Source organism: Equus quagga, chromosome 22, assembly GCF_021613505.1.
Source record: "Equus quagga isolate Etosha38 chromosome 22, UCLA_HA_Equagga_1.0, whole genome shotgun sequence".
Lineage (NCBI taxonomy): Eukaryota > Metazoa > Chordata > Mammalia > Perissodactyla > Equidae > Equus > Equus quagga.
This window is the reverse complement of record NC_060288.1, coordinates 32695722-32719392: the sequence shown is the minus strand read 5'-3', so window position 1 is coordinate 32719392 and position 23671 is coordinate 32695722. Positions and strand designations below refer to the sequence as shown.

The following is a 23671-nucleotide window of genomic DNA, read 5'->3' as shown; positions in this document are numbered from 1 at the left end:
TTTGTTTATATTTCATTGTAGAGACTTGCAGAGCAGGAGTCTCGGGATGGGGTGGTGTGGACAGGGTCACACCTGCTTGTCAGCTAGAGGCACAGTGCGGAGACCAAAGCCCCTTCTGGGGCTCTTTGTCCCCAGCTCGTGTTTTCTGCCAGGATTTGAGCTATGTGATTTTCTCTGTGTGGGGTCATCAGAGGTAACACCTCATTCTCTTGATCCCACCAGACAATGTCAGATGATTGGCTTTTCCTTTTTGATGAATGTGAAAAAAATACAATTTTTCTAAATTATAGGAGAGTGAAACTCTAGTTGGAGGGCACATATTGCAAACTGGCAGCCCAGGGTGAGACCTACCACTCAGCATCAAGATCGTGCCACAGTTTTTGTTTGTTTGTTTCCTTGTTTGTTATCACATTAAAATTGTGATAACTGCCGGACTCAAGGAAAATGTGAGAACGTGTTTCTTATGAAAGTGAAGACTATCTCTACATGTTTCACATGTGAAGTTTATCTCTGTCAAAAGAATACACGTCAAAAAGACATTATGAAGAAACCATGGTAAGAACCAAACCCAATTTCTTTAAGAAAAAAACTAAAAAGTACCACAAAGATTATATATCACATCTCTGTTAATAACCTAAGATGCATCCCTTCTTCCTCTAATAACTAAGAGAAGTTGAAAGGTAAAACAGTAATAATGAAGGAAAAATATACTTAAGGATGTGGCGAGAGAAGGGAACTAGCATTTCTTGAGTCCCAATTTTATTCTGGTTACTATAATAATATCTCATTTAACCTTCACAGTAATCCTATTGTCTAGTATTATTTTTCCCACTTAAAAAATTAACTTGCCCAGCTTCATACATCCAGTTAATGATGGAACTAACTCAAAGTAGGCTCTTTGGGCCCATGAATCAAAACTATGTTTGGGGTCTTTGCTTCATAATAATTAATTGGTATAAATATGCATTCCCCCGCCCCTCGTCTTCCTCCTTCTTTTCAATTGCTTTTATACTGAGACCCTATAAAGCTTTCATATGAAATTTGTAAGAGAAATAGTGCCTTTTCTGAAAGATGAAATTTTTTTTTTAAATTTTGAGAGTTTCACTAACAGCAATTAAAACTGAAGAAAAATGATATGTAAATGTTACTTACAGTTGGGTGTCGATATCATAGTCAATAAATTATGAACTGTCTCCATCAGATCATGTTGCTGCTTTTGGAGGACTGAATTATTCACAGTCGCAGTCACTAATTGTTTCTCTAGTTCCTCAATGATGGAATTTTGCTTGGATACTAACACCTGGAGCTGGTCTTTCTCTTCTTTTATTGACCGAAGTTGAACTATGTGCTTGTCTTCCATATCTAGTACTTTCTTTTCCAGGAAACTTGTAAAGAGAATAATTGTAGTTAGTGAAGGGTGTTCTGATGACCATCAAAGCCAAGTGCTTTATAGACATCTAATCAGTTTCATATACAGTTGTTTATATTTATTGAATTTCTACTTCTCAAGGGCACTCTGTTTAGATGTTAAAGGAGTTATAAAGTAGCAAGAACTCTGAAGAAGCTCAAGCTTGCTGAGATGACATTCATGGATGTGACAAAGCTTCTGTGTCTCCATTGAGGAGAAAATACTCTGGTGAGAACGTAAGGTCCATGATTCAAAGTTATCACATGGAGTGCATTTGAAGACTAGTTTCAGTGAAGAGGGATGTGGACATTGAGAAGGCATCCTCGGCGATAGGGACACATGTGGGCAAGTGGAAAGAGCCCGAGCTGAGAACCTCAGCTCCGTACAGGACTATCTGAGTTACCCGGGCAGGCCATCCTCTCTCTGGATCTCAGGTGGATATCCACCTAAGTGAATATCCACCTATAGAAATAAATCTCTATGTAAAATGAAGGCATCAGATTAGATGATAATCTCTGATGCTGCTCCTAGTTCAAATAATCTGTAAGTCTATCATGGCTTTGTGTCATGGGCAGTAACATTTTCTGAGTCTTCAGCTCTGCAGACAGCGTTACTCATCTGAGGAACTGACTCCCTATTGTGGGTCTTGCCTATAAGCAGTAACAATCAGTCTTAATCATTATTATTAGAATTCAACTGCAGCCCTTAAATTTATCGCAGCCCAGTGGTCACTGTGCATCAGTATATGACAGTAAATATACCGTCAACAGAACAGGTCAGTAAATAATGTTACCTTAATGCAGTCTTTTGCGTTTGACTTTCATCAGTTTCACCATATGCACTTTTCAACTATTATTGCTTGATATTCTTCTTGATATCAGTTAACTTATTTTTTTAATTTATATATCACTTTCATTGATTTAAAAACCAGAATGACTTACCATAAGCAGAAGATAACCTAAAAATAAATACGTAAGGTTTTTCTGTTTCCTATCTAAAATCATTTCTAGTATAGGTGTATAGGCAATATGCTTTGGGAAACAAGTATCCTACAACGCTTTGACCTAGACAATTAACATAAAATATATGGGGCTTTTTTTTTTTGGTAAGGAAGACTCTCACCCTGAGCTAACATCCGTTGCCAATCTTCCTTTTTTTTGGCTTGAGGAAGATTGTCCTTGAGCTAACATTTGTGCCAGTCTCTCTCTATTTTGTATGTGGGATGCTTCCACAGCATGGTGGATGAGTGTGAGTAGGTCCACACCCAGGATCTGAACCTGTGAACCTCGGGCCACCAAAGTGGAGCACACGGAACTTTAACCATTCTGCCACAGGGCCAGCCCCAATGGGGCATCTTTAAATCATTAATCTATGCTGCCTTCAAAATGATGATGCTGAAATTTGTTATCAACCATTTTTGTTGTTTTTAATATTCTATGAGGAGGCACAAAGATGTGACAATCACATGGTCCAGAGTGTGAATGAGAGTTAAATGCTCTGGGATGGATATTAAAAAATAAACAAACAAACAAAAAACTTTAGTCTCTTTCTCCCAAACCTATACCAGTCACATCCTGATCTAAAAGATTTAATCTTAAGATTAAATGCAAGCGTGTATTGAAGAGTTAAGCCCAGCATCAGGTCACCCCAGACCAGGCTGGCTCTGAGAGCAGCTCTAGTCACATAGTGAGTACAGAAACACAGATCATTGAATCTTAAAGCTCTAAGGAGTCTCGGAGATCATAACTGGAGCAACATTTTGCAAAATGAAGATTAGGACCTATTAGTGGCTTGTGAAATCAGTTTAGTGAGTCACAATCAACATTTTTTTAATGAGAGGAAATTAAATGGATAAAACAGATGAGAATCGAGTGCAAACTCATAGCAAGAACTTTGCACATTGCAACAAATACCATGGTCAATACTGTCAGGTGGTAGAAGACAGGAAGTGGAGCAGCATGAGGTATGCGTGCATTGTTTGAATTTTGCTCATTTGCATCTTGTTGGTTTTCTGATACAGGAGGATCAATTTGATCATCACTATAAAAGTTTGACTCAGGTACTGCCTTGTATTAACATAGTTCGTGGTCAGTTGATAAGTGTGGGGAAATATCCTGTGCTGGCAAAAATATCAAGGCTGAATCGTGTTTCTTTTGAGAGTTTTTATTGCCTCTCTTCAGAAGGGGACAGTGTCAATGGTAGAACTTTTCAATGACAATAATCACAATTCAATTGAACTGGCACAAATAGCCCCTAAATCCATCATTTATTGTTGGAAGAAAAAAAGAATGATAAGATGAAAAGATGCATAGTACTTTGAACTTCAGCTGGTGACTCTAAATGTGTTATAGTGGCAATCTTCAGCAAAATGTTGGCCCTACTAAGTACTCTGACTTCATTTGAACCTGTTCTATGAAGAAAGCAATTGTGCTTTGGGGGAATTATTGAAGATTATTTAAAATATGCTTTGTCAAATGTGCAAAACATTGGCATATTTTTGTAATGATGATCTTGCAAATGAAATCTTAAGACTAGTCAAAATTTAAGGCACCTAAAAACACAGCATGCCAAACTCATTGAAAGATGTAAAATCTTTGGCACAATTTTCTTATTTTTATTTATTAATAGCAGTTGATGAAGAAACCTTACTATTGTCATTTCATTTCATATTTATGACAAAAGAGAGTATAATTTCTGCAGCTGCTAAAAAGATTATTCTTCCTGCAGGTGTAGATTTGTTACATATGACTTTTGTGATGTATCAGCTGATAAAAGCTGTACCTTTTAGTATCTGTACTAGGGCCAGTCACTCAGAAACAGTTCTTATGCAACTCTAGTCTGAGTTAGACTTTTACAATCCAAGTTGTGGAACACTGCTGTTGCAAGTCACATAAAATTTTAGTTTGTTAGATATGTTTGACAAGGTGGTTTTGTGGAGGAAATGTTGTGATGTTTAAATTGAATTTCATACAAAACTAGATTTGAATTATTGGAAAAGCACATTATTGGTCAATATGAATTAAACTGGGAAATACTATGAAGGACTGAAGTGAAAAAAATATGAAGGATCATTTTTACTGACAATTTGAATGTTGTAGGATACTAAACTAGAAACGTAAGGCAGTAACAATGTTCAGTACTAGGGTGGGTTCAGCAAACTGGACTCAAAGACATTATTGTTCTGGCAAGTGACAGAAGTAATTACCCAGCCCCCATGTCTTCCCAACATTACTGCAACATATTGAAGAAAACCTCATTAAATAAGACCATTTTAACAAAGTGAAATATCTCAATTATTGATCTCAAACTTTTATTTATCACTTGGCAGAAGGAAAAATTGAAACATTAAAGAAAAATAATTGGATAAAAAAAATCTATTTGCTTTTCAAAACCCTAAATCAATAATAAGTTAAACCTGTTACCTAAACAACAGAAAGAATTAGTTTAGCTTAGTTCCTGATTAACGGGAAAGAAGGATTATAACACAATGTTTATCGTCATTTTTGGCTAAGAATAAAGAATTACTTAAATTGTAAGATAGAAAGAGTATATTGTTGCCTGATTGTTCTCCATGTGATATTTCCATGCCTTGATCAGAAACAAGGAAATAAGCACAGTAGGTGTGTGAATACAATTATCCTCATATGTCCCTGACTGGAACAGAGCTATGAAAACAATTCCCACGCATCACCCATCATTTCTGCTTTTGTGTTGCTTTTCTTGGGATTTTTCTATATTTTATTTAAACATTAATACAATCATGTTTAATATTAACTTTTGCTTTTGCCTTATATGTTTTAAGAGTAAAGATTGCATCATGCAATGTGCATTGGTTTATAATATAAGTGTAGTTTTTCTGCTGTAGATTATTTTGCATTGGAAATAACTGAGTGCCCTAAGGCAAAGAAGCTTGGTAACGTTAATATTAAAATGCCTAGGCTAGTGTTACTTTTGTTTCATAATACTGGCTGTATTTTTTTATAGGTTAACATGAATAATATTGAGGCAGTTCAGAGGATTTCTGTAAGAGAATCTTTAAGGGCCCAGAGAATGAAAAACAAAATTGAGGACTGTGTGAGAAGGTGCATGCCATTTCAATATTTTTTCCAAACTCTATCCCTACCTTTCCCTCACAAGGTTTCTGATCCTCACACTACACGTTAAGAAATTCCGTATTTTGGAATCCATGCTTGAATATGAAATAGGCTTTCATATCTAGAAAGTGTGTGATTCTGGATTATAAATGTTTTTGTACTTTTATTACCTGTTCTTATCTTGCAATTTGTTTATTTCACTGGTCTGATCCAAAATCTGTTTTTCCAATTTGTTTGTAGAAAGAGAATGTTCCAGAAGCTGAAGTTCAAGTCTTGTTGTCTGATTTAATACCTAAATATAACAAAACAAAATTCCTATTTATCATTTTTAAAATTAGGTATAACTTCCTTTTAATTAAGTTATCTAAATTATAGGAAAACATAAATGAAACATTATTTAACCAAGCATCTTATTTTGGCATATTTTTCATTTTCAGAAAAGGCTTGATGTCCTGGATTACATGAGAGTGCATTAAACATTTTTTCACCACGTCTTTATTTTGGAAAGTGTTTAATAGTTCTGGACAATAATGTTTGTGTCAAATAATATAATGTTATTTTTCTTGTTCTGCATGGTTTATCATTTCTTTTCACACAGTGAGAGAAGTGGGAGTGTAAAATGGTCATATTTAATATATCAGAAATTGTTGATAAATGAAAAAAGGTTTTGCCTCTGCTCAAAACAAAATGCTCTTCTGGTATTTGTTTGTCAGTAGACAAAGTATCTAGAAGTCACAAGCTTCCATTCTCTAATAATACAGTTCATTTTCAGCCCAGCAATTCCTAGTTTGTATTCACTTGTTTAGCCCTTTATGCTTTTTTTCCTTTTCCATTTCTTCTTCCTATTTTAAAAATCTTGTCAACCAATTCAGAAACAATAGCATATCAATATAAGTGGGCGCTCAGTTTTGCTTTGTGGGTCTTTCTGACATATACCATGTGCAGTATCGCTGTTCCCATTGTGTTCGAACAACTTTAAGGCCGAATTCTTTAGCATTTGGCTGCCTTTTAGCAGGAAGAATCTATTACTCATATCCTCTGTGTCATGCTTATTCAGGATGTGATATCACGTGTAAGTGTAAGGCAGAATTGTTGCCCAGGAATTAGGGTCCTTGAAAGAAGCATTGTTTGTTCGGGGTCTGTGTCATTCATAAAAGGGTTGGCCTGGCCCCACTGTGCAGGTTTAGGGACAGTCCAGTCCTTAGTCAACGCTGGATGCATTCGTACCATGAACACTTTTCTGTGAATGAATAAAGGCATTGGCTGATGTAAGGGATGGGTTTTAATATTAAAAGGGATGGGTTTTAATATTAACACCTGGAATATAGATTTGGCCTACATCTTCTTTGGGTCCCAACATTCTATGCTGGTTACTACTAAAAGGAAACTGAAGTCTTATTTAACTCATAAGGGCTATAAATGAGTACCACGGGGGAAAGATGGGGAGGATGGTGTGTGTGTCCTGACTGACCAGGATCAATTGTGATGTCCTTCCATCACTTCTCTGAGGCCCTCCAGCTGCAGGTGACTGTCTAAATATCCAGGTCAGGTGCTTGTCTGTTTCTCTAAGATCTCAGATCTCCGACCATCCATCATTGTCCAGTTTAATAGTCTCTCACTCTGACCAGCTGGAAGAATCTTGCTTCTAATCAGAAATGTCCACATTTGGGTTTAAACCTGTTTCACACAGGAACTGCTCAGCAAATTCCCTCAGGTGGGCTGGGTACATGATCCAGACCCTTGATCTCCCTCAGGCTCAGCCGTTCGAATGTGTTTAGTTGGACATTCCAGGCTGTTTTCTTTCCAGCCATTTTCCGATTTTCCTGTTTATCCTGGATCATATGATATCTAGTTTCACAACAGACTTTTTTTAAATCACGTGACCCAAGGAAAGCACTCTGGCCACTGGTAGGCTGACTTACACAGGATGCAGCAGGTTTACGTCATTGCTCCGTGTCTACAGTTTATCTCTCTTCTCTGAAACATGAGAAATGTTACACTTCCAGAACCTGTTTTGGATGAGCTGGATTTCCTACCAGTTTTACTATCAAAAGGTGGGAAATGTGACTTAAACAATACTAATTTATTTTACTACTTGACCATGGATATATCGATACATTTACTTTTAAACTTTTGTATCTTTGCATTTTTAGCTTTTATTACCTCTTGGGATTACAGTTTTCGGTACCTTCTGATCCCTTGTGTGGACAGTTTCTGTTTTTCCTAAAACTGTTCTAATACTGTGGAAAGATTTGGTCAGCAAATAAGTTCTTATTCTATCCTCAAACATCTTTTACTCTTCTGCAGCTCCCGACTGTTTGCTCCACCTTATCCCGCAGTTTTCAGAGAGCGATGAAAGAATACCTCTGCCCTTCCAGACCTGGTCTTAGCACAAGTGGAAGATCTCACATCTTCTGCTGGCTGGTGGCTGGCATTTCTTAGTCCATTCAGCTGGAGGAGCATATAGGAATAACATGTCCTGGGAATCATTGATAATTAAATCTGCTTTGTGTATGTGCATGCTTTATAAATCAGAGTAGGAAGATACTAACTTCACAAGCCTATAAAGAAGCCAGCATTAGGAACCAGAAAGTTGATTCACCAATAAAGAGGCCTGAACTTGAAGCATCTCCATGAATTCTTTCAACAGCACTTTTTCCACCTGGACTATTCTTTTTTTTTTTTTTTTGAGGAAGATTAGCCCTGAGCTAACTGCTGTCAATCCTCCTCTTTTCGCTGAGGAAGACTGGCCCTGAGCTAACATCCATGCCGATCTTCCTCTACTTTCTATGTGGGACGCCTGCCGCAGCATGGCGTGCCAAGCGGTGCCATGTCTGCACCTGGGATCCCGAACCAGCGAACCCCGGGCTGCCGAAGCAGAGCGTGTGCACTTAACCGCTGTGCCACAGGCCGGCCCCTCCACCTGGACTATTCTTATCGAGCCACATGTTTTGTGTTGTTTCATATGACTCTGGATGAATTTTGTTTTAATGTTTTGCTGTCATTCTTCTATGATTTTAATACTTCATGTTCTTCTTTCCCACTGCTGTTCATCAGTAGCTCATGGCCTCTGCAGGTTAAAGGGAACTCAGCAGTCAGTCATCTGACCCCGCCTCTCAGTTCATAGTGAAACCCCTGAGGCTGAAAGGTGGAATGCCTCACCAGATTTGTTCATCCAGATGATGGTGAGACTAGAACATCACAGGCTCAGGCTCCTGGCTAACGGTTGGGCACCCTCTGTGCTCCAGATGCTGCCTCTTACTATGCTGTTTGCTTCTTTCTCTCCAAACTCCTGCCACAAATTGTATAAACTCATGCCACAAATTGTGTTAACAGTTCTTTCAGATGTAGCTTTTATCTTAACTCAAGAGTTAGATTTAAGAACAAAGTTTCTAGGGGCTGGCGGTGTGGTGTAGTCATTAGTTCATGTGCTCTGCTTCGGTGGCCGAGGGTTCACGGGCTCGGATTCCAGGTGTGGACCTATGCACCACTCTCAAGCCATGCTGTGGCAGCATCTCACATACGAAATAGAGGGAGATTGGCACAGATGTTAACTCAGAGACAATCTTCCTCAAGCAAACACAGGAAGATTGACAACAGATGTTAGCTCAGGGCCAATCTTCCTCACCAAAAAAAAAAAAAAAATAATGAAGTTTCTAGCACGCTGCCTCAGTGCTTTTCATTTCTCAAATGCACAAAGAAAGTTAAGGACTTTGGAATGAAGTTTATCTAGAGTCTGGAAAATACCAGTGAGGCAGAGGAGCATTTATCTTGTAGTTGTCAAGGGTGAGTAAGATGAAAATGATTTGAATGTCCTTAGTAGAATAAATGTAATTTAACCTCAGTATTGAAAATGCAAATGTATTTGCTAATTTTAAATTCCTATCTAGCCACAAATTCTTAATTTCTAATCAATTACTTTTTTTATTTTCCTGCTATAGTCGAGCTGTCTTTACTTTTCCATTATCTCATTAAGTGACCATGCAGCATGATTTCATGCTGGTGTTTATCTGGCTGGACCATCGTGTGTGTTCTGTTTCCTTACTTACTTGGGCTTCAACATCAGTTAACTTTCTTGTTTGCTCTGCGGTTTGGTTTAGTAGGTTGGTTCCTATTTCTATCATCACAGCCGTCTGGTTCTGTACTGCATTCTGTTGCATCTCGACCATTTCTTTCTTCATGTTGTCCTGGATATAATTCTCAAGCTAGGAAAGAACACATGTCAGGAAGACAGTCATTATCAGATGACCAGAAGACTTAATCCTAAATATTTTCTCTTTCCTTTAAAATATCTATTGGAAGACTTGTGCCTTGCTTTCATTCTGAAATCTTGCTTTTTTTTTTTTTTTTTAATCACTAGTAGTAAAATACAGTGTGATTTTGTTAAGTCAAAATCAGGCAGCTTAGTAACATCCCGTGTAGGAGACGAATGTTCAGATCCCTCCAGAAGTCCACAGGGATCTGTGGTGAGGGATGTATGAAGCCACAGCTCAGGCCTGGGCAGATGCGTGCCAGCCGGCAGGAAGGACCATGGGGATTTCACTGTGTTACATCCACTCTGCCAAGCTGAGGCTCTGTCCATGTGACGCAGGAAATGAAGATTTGATACTAAAAAGCATCACTTGTTTCTGCCACTTTCTAGACTTATGGTTTCTCAAAATATAGATGTTAGTAGGCTCTCTAAGACAAGAATATGAGGAAAGGCACACCTTTGGGTTTTCCCCATAACTAAGAATCACCCCTCAGTTCCATATTCTGCAGTGGCCCCTACTTCCCTCATATTGAGTTCATCATGCATCCTACCCATTAAGTTTTTCCTACCAGGTATGCATTTTTCACGATTTCGTCATTTAATATATCAGGCAAACTTTTAATCCTACACTAGTCCATTCATCATCTCATGTGCCAGTCAAGACTGGTTCGTCCTCCGTGAGTTACTGTGGATGATGGGCATGCTGACTCATTGTAACGTTAGCTTAAGCATGAGAGAGTGAAGAAGCTAATTTCACTGCTCCAGGTATTGATACCTATATCTTTCTCAATAAAATTACATAATGGTATATAAATTCAGGACAGCATGGGAAAGAGCATGTGGGCCTCAGGCCATGGATGCCTTCTCCCCTGTTTCAAGCCTTTGACTCTAGTTAAGTTGCTTAACTTTTGGGGGCCCCAGTGTCCTCATATATACAATAAAGTTTCTCATTGGTCAGAGCAGTGTTTTAAGGATTACTTAAGCTATGCTTTTAAAGTCATTGTCCATGTATAACTTTGGATGCTTAAAATATAATTTCCTTTCTTCTTTGTTTTCACAATGATCCAATGATGGGAGCCATGATTCCATACATTGATTCAAACTATAGGCTCATGAGGACAGAAACCCTATTTTTATTTCTTTTTCACATAGTTACAACTCAAACATTTTTTATTAAATTGAATAATTGGAAGTAGATTATAAAACTGCCTCAAGTGCCTTTCTTTAAAACTGGTAGTTCTCTGCAGAAAAACCATTTGTAGAGCCAGTCATCAAACATAATTTCTCCTAAAATGTTAGCCACTAAATAATTTTGTCCTTCTCCCTGTAAGAGTGAGAAAAATGGAACGGGAGAGGCAAAGTTTCTCCCAGAGAGTTCAAGGGCTCCTTTGTAGGTGCAACTGATGAATCGTCTTGGGCCTCAGGGCCAGTCTTAGAAGCGGAAGGTTGCTGTTTCCGTTGCTTGCTCGCCATTGACTCTGTCCTTGCTCCCACTCCCTCCGGGCTGGTAATCTTGATGGTTAATGGCCACTCCCTGGTTCTCTCTTGGTTGTTGGGCAGAGCAAGTAGCATGAAATCTGACAATTACTAAGGCTCTGATCATGTGCAAAATCTTGTAGTTGAAGCCTTCTCAACATAAATCACAATAGATTAGACCATTATAAAAAAAAAAAAAAATGAAGTCCTATTCCTCAGCAGTCCAACATCTCTGATAGAGACTCCATAAACTCTCAAGAGTGGTACCCTTGTTAACCCTATATTAACTAGCTGGTGCTAACTGGCTCAGACTTTTTAGTGGCTGTGTTCTTTCTTTCTTAATTCATTCTTCCCTTCCCCCTGCCTTTTTAAAATTATAGCTTTTATGATTTAAATACGAATTTAAAAGAACTTGTAGATAGAAGTTTATAATTTCCCTTTTTCCCTCTCCCACTCTCTCTCTCGCTCTCATCACCGGGGGTGATGGAATTTCTGAGGTTAGGGTTAAAGCTGTATAAGTCATCCAGAGGGGTTGTTTTAGTTCCTCTTAACACCCAGCAAAGATAATATTTAGAAAGACTTATTCTGGGAACTTTGGAACCATTAAAGATACGCTCAAGCTGGAGTTTGGTTTAAGTCCATACTCAGAAGTAATAATTTACAAAATAGTATAAATAAAAGTCTTAACCTTCTTATTGATTGCAGTACTTAAAAGCTAAATAAAAATAATTCTGTCTTTCTCTCTGTAAATCATGTAACTAGAGGGGGAAAATGAATCCTTTAATCCTCCCCCACTCCCATTTCTAGACCTACTTGGTAAATGTGGTCACAACCATCAAGAGACATGAGGAGATTGTTTATAATTTGACATTTTAAAGTCAAATTCTCATTTAAAATTAGACTTAGGAACTTTAACAGACATAAAAGACCTAATTTTTAAAAATAAAATTTCTTAACTTTATTGCCATATTATTTTCTAAACTTGGAAACGATAGAATGCAAAATACTTTTTAAGTCGCTGTTTTTTCTGCTTTTCAGGATGACAGAGGATGTGTATGTGGTAGGCATGTGTGAGTGTGTGTGGTTCACCTTACATTGAAGCAAGTTACAGAGCTATGTATACACGTGATGAGTGTGCATATGGATATTCTATATAGTATATATGTGTGTAGTGTCTATATACAACTAAATAAAGGAAAATTCTATATAATACTGACCCAATTGCTAACTAATTGAAGTCTTTAGGAGAAAAGTGGAACAAAAACAGAAATATCGTGTGTTACAGATTTTGTGTTGATTCTTAAAAAGATTTGTGCTCTTACACTTGAAGCAGTGAAAATAAATTAAGATTTTAAGAGAAATGGGTGATGTGACAGTCATGGACTCTTTAAGAACAAAGAATATGTTTAGTCCCAGAAGCAACAGCAGCAGTAGCAATACGGTAACTATAGTTAACGTTTGTCAGTTCCTTCCAGTGTCTCAGCTGCTGTCTCCATCTCATTCTGTGGCCTCCAGGTGCCTGGTATTGTGTGGGCATGGGTGCTTCTGAGGACTGGCACGCCTGTAAGCAAACTGGTAGTTTAACTCAGGGGCCACGCCACACTTTTCCTGCCTTTCAACAGCCAAAAGTGTATATCCCAAAACTGGCCTGAGTGTGCCTTCCAATTTCGAAAATTCACAGTGCCTTAAAAAGCAGATAGACCACCTACCACGTGGTTAAGGAAGGGGAGGGCATCGTTTTTACTAACAGAAAAGCCTAGAATCGAAGATCACCAATGCTGATTTTATTTCCTGGGAACGTCATGACAGAAGAATCTGTCTTTCCCTCCAAAGACTAGTAGTAATTTTTAAAAAGAAAGAGTTCTGACGTTCATAACGTAGGGTAAAAATGAACATTTCCAAAGGAAGATCTCCTATTTAATGGAGTCTCCCTAAATCGTTACAAGTCAGAGCATAAGACCAAATCTAGAAATGAAGCCTGTGTGACTGACCCACCCGGATAGATGCACCTTGAAATTTGCCTGGCTCTTGATCTTGGTGAATTAGTTCTTTTCTAGTTTATTGCCCTAGAATAAATGTCTTCCTGTTTAGCATCTCCCTTATTTTTAATGTGTGTGACTGAAACCCAGAAATATAGAAATCTGACCAATGAAATTCCATCCTGGTATATGGAAGTCTTAGTACAAGAAAATAGATGAGGCAAATAAGATCTCTCTTCCCATTGGCAGCCTGATACTCCACTCTGCTTTGGCAAAATTTCCTGTCCTCGCTATTTGCACTTAGCTGCTCTTATCAAAACAGTTCCAAGACACTTGAACCTCCCGAGGGAGGGGACATGGTTCCATCTCATTTCACATGTGTGACTTCGCATCCTCATGTTTTGCAGGAATGTTTGACACTGCCTTCATATCTGAAGACGATTAGGCAGTCATTCTGCTTTGTGAGTCCACATGTCTCTGAAAAGGTCCCCACTGTAAGTTTGGAAGATCTGTGTGGACATTCCTTCTGTCCCCTTCTTAGTGAATGGCCTGAGCACTCTTCAAGTGTGGGTCCTTGAACTGTTTCTCTTTCCTTAGCATTCAAATGAATTCTCCAAGTTTAATTAACATTTTAAGGCTATCACTGTCATTATAGTTGCATAGATTGTTACTGAGTATTATTTTGATTTGCCAGAAAAGAATTACACCCTGAATGCAGCCTTTAAAAGTTGGCAACACGTTGAAGCTCCAGCAACTAGAATATAATATTTTAACACATCATAGACATACGTATTTTTTTACTTTAAAATATGTCCTGAAGTTTTTCACTACTTGCCAACATTTGGAACGATCACATTTGACAGGGAAAATAGGTCCATTTGCAAGGCAACTATGGCAGATTGATTGCACATTAAAATGTTCTGCTCACGATCTTCCTTCTCACCAAGATTATCATCATTATTTTTTCTACCAAAAAGAAAGTAATCTTGAAATTGGATGGGGAAAGGAAAACATTGATAGTGTGTGAAAACTGTCCCCAACTTCGAGATTTTGATGTTGGTCCCTTTTATATGGATCCTGGTTGAGAGATCATTTCTACTTAAATAAAGCTCCGTGCCCAATGCCTCTTAATTGTTGAGGTTTTTTGTCCATTTGAATGACGGAATTTCCCTGGGAAATTAACAAATAACTTGAGGTTTCACTGGAAACATTTTACTCTCTAGCATTTCAATTTAGAAATGAAGTAACTATTCTCTCTTACACATACCTCCCCCCCAAAAAAGGATGTTTTTTCTGACCTCAGCAATCCCTCCTGACTTGATCTGTTCTTCCTGCCCAACGTCTACCATCCTCTCTCTCCTGGGTTGTCATGCAGCCCCTAACTGCCCTCCCACCATCCTGCCCGGAGAGTGAGGGTGCTCAGTGCAGACTCGATGATCAGTGAGTGCCATTCAGATCCCTCCCTGCACCTTCGCCTGTAAGAGGAAGTGCAGATTCCCTGGCTTGGCAGCACACGCCCTTTCTGATGGTCCTCTGTAATCTCCAAGCCTCATTTCTGTGTGCACTTGCCTCCTGGCTGTACCACACCACTTAGGCTGCTTCACACCTCTGCTCTTTGTCTGCGGCTGCCTTTGCTTGGAGTCCTTCCCCCTTCCTTCTGCGATTACACCCTGTCCCACTGCTCCACCTTCCTCAAAGATCCCCACCATGTTGTGTGCTGCCTTTTGTTACCAAAAAACATTTTGTATTTGTTTCATTGATTTTTAAATCTCCTAATACTATAGGTTTGTATTCTTCTTTGCTTGGGGTACTGAAATGCTATAGCCATATAGCCTAGTAACAAAAGGAAAACATTTCCTCTTACAATTAGTTTGAAAACTTGAATGCAAGATTATTAAATCCAGGGATATTCTGTTTGGAAGGCTTTTGACCTAATGTTCTTGGTTCCCTGTCATGAGTAAACTGAAACATCTTTTGAGATCTTCAGACAGAAAAGTAGCAAACTGGATTTTCCTCCCCCTCCTTATAATGTTTTTTTTTTAACCTAGAGATTTTCCTGCCCAAACAGATGTGTACTCAGCAGTATTTAATGAGAGATGCTGAGATTAAAGGGGAATGGCCAGGAGATACATGACTTGGGCAGGCTTTTGTCCTATTAAACACATGCAAGGAGACCGGGAGCAGATGTACCATCCATGTGTTGGAGACCAGGTTCAAATCCCCCATGGGCTGGGAAGTAAGTTTTTCTCTGTTTCCTCTGTGTATCGATGCCATACTTGAATCTACATAGCCTAGGAAAGTCCATGTCAAAGCCATGTGCCTTCCGTTGACTGTATTATTTTGGCCTTTCTGTCCACATTAGTGTAAGGCCTGGCCTTACACTTGAAATCACAGGAAGCATGGGCCTCCAGCAGAGGTTTCCAGGTGGTCCTTGAGCAAACCTGCTTCCATCCACCATAACTCCATGGACCCCACCTGCAGAGGATCTTTAAAGCACTTTCTATAACTAGTTTGTTCTCATCTCTTCTTTTCCCTCTTTTCTGTGAATAATTCATGAGTGACTTTCTGCACTCTGACACTGTGTCTAGATAACCTCTTTCCTATTGTCACTAGTAGAAAGAGACTAAAAGTGTGCTTGTTGATGACTGTAAAGCTGAACACGTGATACGGAATAGAGTTACAGGCACCGGTTGGTGCCGTACTAAACCTAATAGTCTGTCCTCCTCCTCCTGGACAGATAAAATTTAAAATAATTTGAGCATACCAGTATATCTGTGCTCCATCAAGTCATATTTCTTTGCTTGTATTTGTGAGTGTAACTACATATTCTTTTTTGTTAATTGAAAGAGGGTTATCACATACACTTACATTTCTTTGCTTTTTTGTATGTTACCTTTACTATCACTCCAAAATCTAAGGAGAAAATGTATTTCTTCCCTCCAAATGTTCCAGTCATTTCCTACTGATAAAATGGCTATTTTTCATCAGTAGCAGCCATTTTAAATGTAAGCAGGCTTAATGAGGCTGGCACAGTAACCTACTATAAATTTGAGCATTTCATATGGCAGAAGGTGTCATGTAACACCCATGTGAGGCTTTTTAGAGGGCTCTTAAGGTATATGTATATTTATCCAATATCTACTCAATATCTACCCAGATAGAGCTCTGGCTCACAGCACCTTACAGATACTTGTAAGTCAAGGAGCAGATAAAATGCAGCAGATATTGTAAGGTCATGTATAAGTTTACATACAGTAAGAGTCATTATAGCAATTTACAATTGCAAATGCCTATATGTGTGTATGTGTGTGTATTTTTATCTCACTTGATTCTCACACTGCCTTAGCTTGGGTTTCCCCCAAAGCAGAGCCTGAAACAAAGGCATGCATGCAGGAAGTTTATTTAGGAAGTGGTCCCAGGGAGCAGCCGTGGAGGACGGGCGAGGGGAGCCGGGAGGAGAAGGCCAGTTCAAACATGTGGACTCGGTTAGCCACCACCGAGGCCATGGGCAAAAAATCCCGCAAGACCTTCTCAGGAGCCCTGGGAAATGTGTCTCAGAACTGTCCAGCAGGGGCAAGAAAAAGGACACTGCCATCCCTTCTGTGCAAGGATAGCCCTGTGGGCATCAACTCTCCCACACTTGGGGTTGTACTCGCGGGAGCACTGACCGGGTTTCTACTGGTGTCTCCAGCCAGCTTGGAGTTGGAGACGTTGCTGGGCAGGGAGCAGGGGTTTGTGGGGCTGCCCCACAAGGACTGGTCCCTGTGGGAATAGCTGAAAGATGAGGTGGGGCCGCAGGGATTGGAATCGCCACGAGAGGTGTTCCCTGAGACAGCAGGCTGCTGCTCTCAAGCGTCTTTTACAGAGGAGAAAACTGAGGGTCAGAGCACTTGCACGCCTCACCCACAGGCCCCGAACCTGAGTCTGCGGCAACAAAAAACGAGGCTCAGATGGAGTGGCGCGGGGACCGCGTCGCCTGGGACCTGTGGGTAAAAGCTCATGGCAGCAGTTTGGTGCAGTTGGAAACCCAGCCCTGGTGCATGTGCTGCAGAGGAGAGCAGTCAGTCGTAAAAGCAGCCCCTCTGAAAATGACAGGGTTTCTTACAGATTGGAGAGAGGGGAAGGCTGGAGACGAGAAACGAGGCCATGAACGCTCTGTGAGGAAGACAGGACATGAGCTGGACAGGCTATAGCAGCAGAATTGAGAAGAGCTTCACTTTTAACCTGAGCAAATCCTCATTCACATCAGACATTCTGCAGACCTCAGCCACTGGTCTGGGTCCTGGGGTGTTCTGTCAAGTTCTCAGCTTTGGAGACACTAGGCACGTCTCCTACAGAGGTAGGAAGGGAATAGAAACTGTTCTCTCCTTTATAACTTGAACTGCGTTATCAATTATTACAAATGGGAGCATCTGAAATTCGGATCTGAGAATCAGACTGAAGAATTTAGGCTACAATTTACTGGGGATTTCTTTTCTAATGGAACTAAAGTTGTTCTTGCCTCTCTGAAATTAAGGTGTACTAAGAGAAAAAAATAATGTGAGTAAATATTTCAGTGTCTTTCTATGGCAGACAGAATCTTTGAAATGTATGTCTATATTCGTAGACATATGTCTTCCTGTGTGGAGATATATATAGATGGAGAGAGATCCATCCATTTTCACTTCCCTGTGAGATGATAGTCCTGCAAAAGCTTGGGGGGAAAAGGCTTTAGAAGTAAAAAATATTGTTGAACTCTCATTTTATGAATGAGATCACTAGGACCTGGGTCACAGTGCTAGCCCATAGCAGAGGAAAATTAAAATCCTGGTGACACAGCTCCTGGTCAAACCCTCTCTCCACCACACTGATATAGCTGCTCATAACTAAAAAAATGTGCCTCCAAGGTTAACAGTTTTACTTTTTCACTTCTAAGATGAAGTATTCAGATCCCAAAGGTTATTTATGTCTTTTATCCTTCCTGTTTCTGCTATCACTGTCTGTATTATGTGGGTTTGCTAAAATCCACATGGATTTCTAGGATTGTCTTTGGAGCAGCCCTTTTTTTCCTCCGTAGCATGAAATAAATTTACACTGTCACCATTACTGTACTAGATGACCAGGAAAGGGAAAAGACTAAAGAAACTTAAGTGGTTTTTGTCTTGAAGATACTTTCAAGACAAACCCGTTCCTTTATAAGGAAGGCAGGAAGCTTGTGTTGTTTCTTTCAAAGAAAGGGAGGGAGGGGGACTTGGGAATGCAGATGGGAATGCTGGAGAAGTCTCAGCAGTGGGCCTTGCGTGCCCTGCTGACCACTGCACATCAGGACAGACCTCCAGCCAAGCCCTCTGTAAGACCGAAAGGTGGAAAGAATTCCAACCGGGAGAATTGGAGGGATAATGTTGGAAGATGCTCAGAGTACATCGGATTAGTTTGCATGGAAACTTAGCGATCAAGTGTTCCGTCTCTTGTATATGGTGATGTACTGCTGACGCACCGTCAGCGAAATGTGTTTTTGTGGTATTTTCTCAGAATAGCTGATGGCTCTCTTCTGAACTGTTCATATTCTCTTGCCTGAACACCCTTCTGTCTGCTTTACCGTGGGTTAAAATAAATGGATACAACATATGTTTGTCTACTCTCTCCACCGATTTGACATTTCTGGGAGCCCTGTGTGACGGTGCCTGTCTGTGGGGGGGGAGAGCTGTGAGCTTCACTGAGCATCACGCTCTGGGTCGATGGGTACAGCCGCCCAAACCACAAACGACAGTTGATGCCGTAATAAGGCTGGGAAACATCTAGGCAAGTGTGGTCTTTTCATTTTGATTTTCACGTTCATAAGCTAATGCTGCAGCTTTTTTTAGTTTTATGATTTTATAACACTTGAAGTTCACGCTTTGCTGAACCATTTGGGAGGGAAAGTCTCTCTCTTCTACTGTATTAGACTATCTCTAATTTGACTTCTGGTTCAAACAGTCCTCGTCCTCGCAAGTGTTTTAAGCCACAAAATGTTCTTATTTTGGTATTTATTTACATAATTCAGTGGCCTGGGTACACATACCTTAAGGAATTGTATACTTGCCTGTGCTTTGCAGAAGCAAAGCTATCTAAAAGTGATCGATCCTTTTTTAATGCATGTTAGAAATACAAACTATTTGTTTGATTAGGCTATGTTTTGCATGTTAATTTTTAAAGCTGTGGTGCATTTTTAAGCATGTTGACAACTCATTTTAAACCTGATCCACAGCAGAATTTTTTTCTAATCAAACAGTGCAGCAAAGCAATATTCAACACTCAAATTATGTGGCAACACAGAATAGTATAGATTTTGGTGGGGTTTTTTTGCTAATTATGACTTCTTTTTAATCTTTATTTCTTGATCTTAAATTTGATAAGAAGTATATTTAATGTATGTCACAGTATTTAGTGCTCACTGTTGAGATGTTGATAGGCAAGCTGGGACTGCTGTTCACGCTGGAAGGGCCGTAGAAGAGCCTTAACCACGTGCCACTTCTGTCTGTGGCTCACGGTCCAGCGACACCGCACTGAAAACCACACGCACCATGCTCTGTGAATGGCTGCAGTTTGACTCCACGAGAAGAGAGCCCCAACTGGGAACTGCAAACAATGATTATGACTTTGGACAAATCAGTGAGCTTCTAATTATGTCTTCCAAGGCCTCCTGACCCGAAATAAGAGAGTATCTTGCTACAAAATATATGTTGTGTCAAACTTCTCTTTACAAAATACCAGTTCTAGAGATGATGCTGTTTCTGACTCATTTTTAGAGGGAGCTTATTTCGATCTTTTATTTCAGGGGTGTGTCATTCATATACTAAGGGAGTCACTTTCTCTCCAGTGATTGAGTAAGAATACTTATGAAAATTTGGTCAGAAAATGAAGGTGTCATTGCTCTAAATGGAGTTTAAACACACATCATTTTATTTCTATAGGATTAGTTACTTATCCTAAAGTAATTTTTACATAACATTTCACTCTAAGAAGGAGTTCATTTAAATAAAGACAGATATAGCGTATAGAGTTACACTTTGACATAAAAGAACCTTTCTTACATACTAACTTGCTATATATAAAATCTGTTGAACTGTCCAAATCATGAGGACCTGAAATATGTTTTGCATCCAATTGTATGATACCAAATTGAAACTGCTAAATAACCTTCTTTGGTGAGGACTTTTTGCTTGCTTCCTACTCACAATAGAATTGTTATTTGGATTTGCAAATATTACTCCATGGGGACTATTTGATATATTAATGTACTGCAACTCAATTTTTAAAAATAACATAACAGATTGCTATTAAAATTAAATGCTGTCACAGGCATCATTTTGAGCAAAAGAAGCCACGCCCAAAAGAATGCTTACCGTTTGATCCCATGTATATCAAGTTCAAGAACAGAGCAAACTTACTGATAAGACAGAAGTCAGAATAATGATTTCTGGGCGGGAGGTGTTTAGAGGGGTGCAAGGAAGATTATTAACTGGGAAGGACATGAGGGAACCTTCTGGGACGCTGGAGATGTTTTATATCTTGATCTCGGTTCTAGCTACTTGAGTAAATTAATATTTTAAAAGTTCACGAAGCTGTCAATTTAAGGTTAGTACACTTTATATACTTTCTGTGTTTTAGACCACAATAAAAAGATTTTTAAAAGGAAAAGATGTTAAAAATGAAGTGTTTGACAAATTTTGCTGTGACACTATGATCCTAGTTGCTATGGGAGGTTTTATTTATCTCTGTCTGCAGTTTTCATCTGGTTGTACCTGCATACTGCCTAAAGAAATGAATTTTGGAAAAGTGATTTTTAAAGTGACTGTCTGCAAAGAGCTATAGATTAAACCATTCCAGCTTCCCAAAGGGGTTAAAAGTATTCAGTTAGGTAAACTAGTAATTTAACATTCCGAAACTCAGTTCTTTCCGGATCAAGCATAAAAGACATTTGCTCTTGGAAGACCAAGAAAGAATTCAAGCAGTTCCCATTAGTCTAAAAATAAATAATAAATAAATAAATGTCTGAGTCATGGGTTGCATTTTGTTGGAGTTCAGTGGCTTCGAGTGTAGGAAGAAAATGATTTATTCTCTGAATAGTTGTGCTACCCATTTGCCCACTGGAATGAATACAGAATTACTCTGAGAAAAGTGAAATAAGTGAATTAGTCTACTGAATTTAATCATATTTTGAGTTACTCCAATTTAAATATTTCCTACTTTTGAGCAACATTATAAAAGCCTGAATAAAGAAGCTTTATGTCTGTCAGACGAAGGTGGGGAAGGAGTTCTGTTTGTGATTTTGGAAGCTGTTATAGAGTCATCTTTACAGCACAGGTCTGGGGACTCAAACACCCCTGGGTATGAATCCTAGCTCAGATACATACTAGCTACCAGGTCAATTTTTTTTAACCTCATATTTCTCATTGGTAAAATGGGTATATAAATGTCTCCTCTGCTATGTTAGGTGAAAATTAAATGGAATAGAATAGCAGAGTTCCCAAACTGTATGCCGAGGCACCCTGGGTCCCTGCAGCAAACTCAGGAGCACTGGGAGATAGTTTAAATGTTCAAGGGAGACCTGACAGTACTTAGCGTCTGTCAGCCACTGCAAGAATTAGCGGCTCAAAGTAGCTCTCATGGTTTCAATGCTGTTAGATAGTGCTACTGTGCAAAACTGGGTTTTTGGTGGCTGCTGTTGCAAAATGCCAAGTACTGCATGAAAGTCAGAATAGAACTTGAAATGAGGGTCATGGTGTCCGATCTGATGCCAAAGTTTGAGAAGCTGAGCAGTACCTAACTGGCAAGTATATTCCACTCGTAAATAATTGGAATTGCTTAAAATTAAAGTATCAATTTTTACTTTCGATTTATGTGTATTTGTATTTTCAACTGGCTACTAAATTGTCAGGACGTAAATATTTACGTTGTTGAACATAACCACTTAGTAAATGTAACTGTTAGGTGCTCCTTTTGGCCTGGGGATGCCATAAAGAAATAATTGCTGAGACACTAAAGGTGCCATGAGCTGAGAGGTTTCAGAAGGTTTTGCATAGAACCTTGCTGTTAGTAGGATATAAACTCAATCCACTCTCCTCCTTCCGTTCCCCCAATCCACATACTGTCTTTAATTGCAATCTCGATGATTTGATGCCTTTATTGGAAAACCAGTAAATCAAAATGAACTAGTAAATTGTGTAAGATCTTCATTGAGATGTATTCTTGAATACTTTCCTAACTTCTGAAACTGTTAAGAAAAACAACCATGTTTTTTGCAAGGTAGTTTTCTGGGTCTCCTTGCAGGCTAACACCTTTTATAAGTGTAGTGTGCTTCAGGAGAAATGTCCTCAGAGCAACGTGCCTGTGTTCTGTGGAATGGCATGGCCGCCTCAGGCCAATATGGTTTGGGTGGTGTACTGGCAGTACAGAATGTGTGCCCATTTGTACCAAAATAATGTGGTCCATTTCTGCGTGGAATTTATAGTTTGCATGCTTGCCATCCTCACCTGTACTAAGCTGAACTCATTTTATAACATACAGAAAAGCCAAATTTACTTGAACACCAAAGCAATTTGGGAAGTAAATTTTCAGTGTGATTCTCCAAATGCTTGTGGTAAAAGTACAAGGGACTTGAATCATTTTCCCATAATTAGTTGCAGTTCTGGAGGTCTGCCTCCCCTCCCTAACCCTACTGCCTTGCATGCATGTCTATTCCAATGGAAGCTAGTGGAAAATTCCTATCCGCTTTCACTTCAGTGCCATGAGTTATAAAAAGCATGTCATTCAGAACTGATTTTTTCTTCTGCATGCTTGAATTTTTACTCATAACTTGAAGGGGAAAAAAATTATTTCAAAAGATATTTCTCTATCCCTGGGGTGAGGGGCCATAGTATCCATCACCATGGGCCACTATGGATTAGCTGAGTTTGCTTCATCTTTAGGGGGTCAAACATTTATATCAACGAGTGCTTTTTGAGTGATAGCATGTGACAATGCAGCACACTACCACCTCTTTTTCAGAACCACAGTGACCCTCATTCACGGAAGTCACTTAAGATTCACATCTTAACTGATTCATTCAGTAGGGACTAAAGCTCACATGCAAGTGAGAATGAGAGGTGAGCGTGCACATAGGAAGTGGGAATGAGGGGTGAGGACGCAAACAGGAAGTGGGAATGAAGGGTGAGGGTGCACACAGGAAGTGAGATGAGGGGTGAAGGTGCACACAGGAAGTGGGATGAGGGGTGAAGGTACACACAGGAAGTGTGATGAGGGGTGAAGGTGCATGCAGGAAGTGGGATGTGGGATGAGGGTACATACAGAAAGTGGGATGAGGGGTGAAGGTGCATGCAGGAAATGGGGTGAGGGTGAAAACAGGAAGTGGGAATGAGGGGTGAGGGTGTGCACAGGAAGTAGGAGTGAGGGGTGAAGGTGCATGTAGGAAGTGAGAATGAGGGGTGAAGGCAAACACAGG

General features: G+C 39.5%; 2 protein-coding genes across 3 annotated transcripts in view; one reads left to right on the top strand and one right to left on the bottom strand.

Annotated features, from left to right (window-relative positions):
- The window catches only part of MCPH1 (microcephalin 1), a 233726-nt gene that overhangs the window by 125782 nt on the left and 84273 nt on the right, over nt 1-23671 (top strand).
- Nucleotides 1-23671, bottom strand: part of ANGPT2 (angiopoietin 2) — a 56666-nt gene that overhangs the window by 17643 nt on the left and 15352 nt on the right. For both annotated transcript variants that reach the window (XM_046648532.1, XM_046648533.1), the window contains exons 2-4: nt 9552-9707; nt 5673-5794; nt 1153-1385 (exon numbers count right to left, since the gene is read on the bottom strand). In XM_046648532.1, the coding sequence (XP_046504488.1) occupies nt 1153-1385; nt 5673-5794; nt 9552-9707 (511 nt within the window). The remainder of the gene's footprint in view (nt 1-1152; nt 1386-5672; nt 5795-9551; nt 9708-23671) is intronic.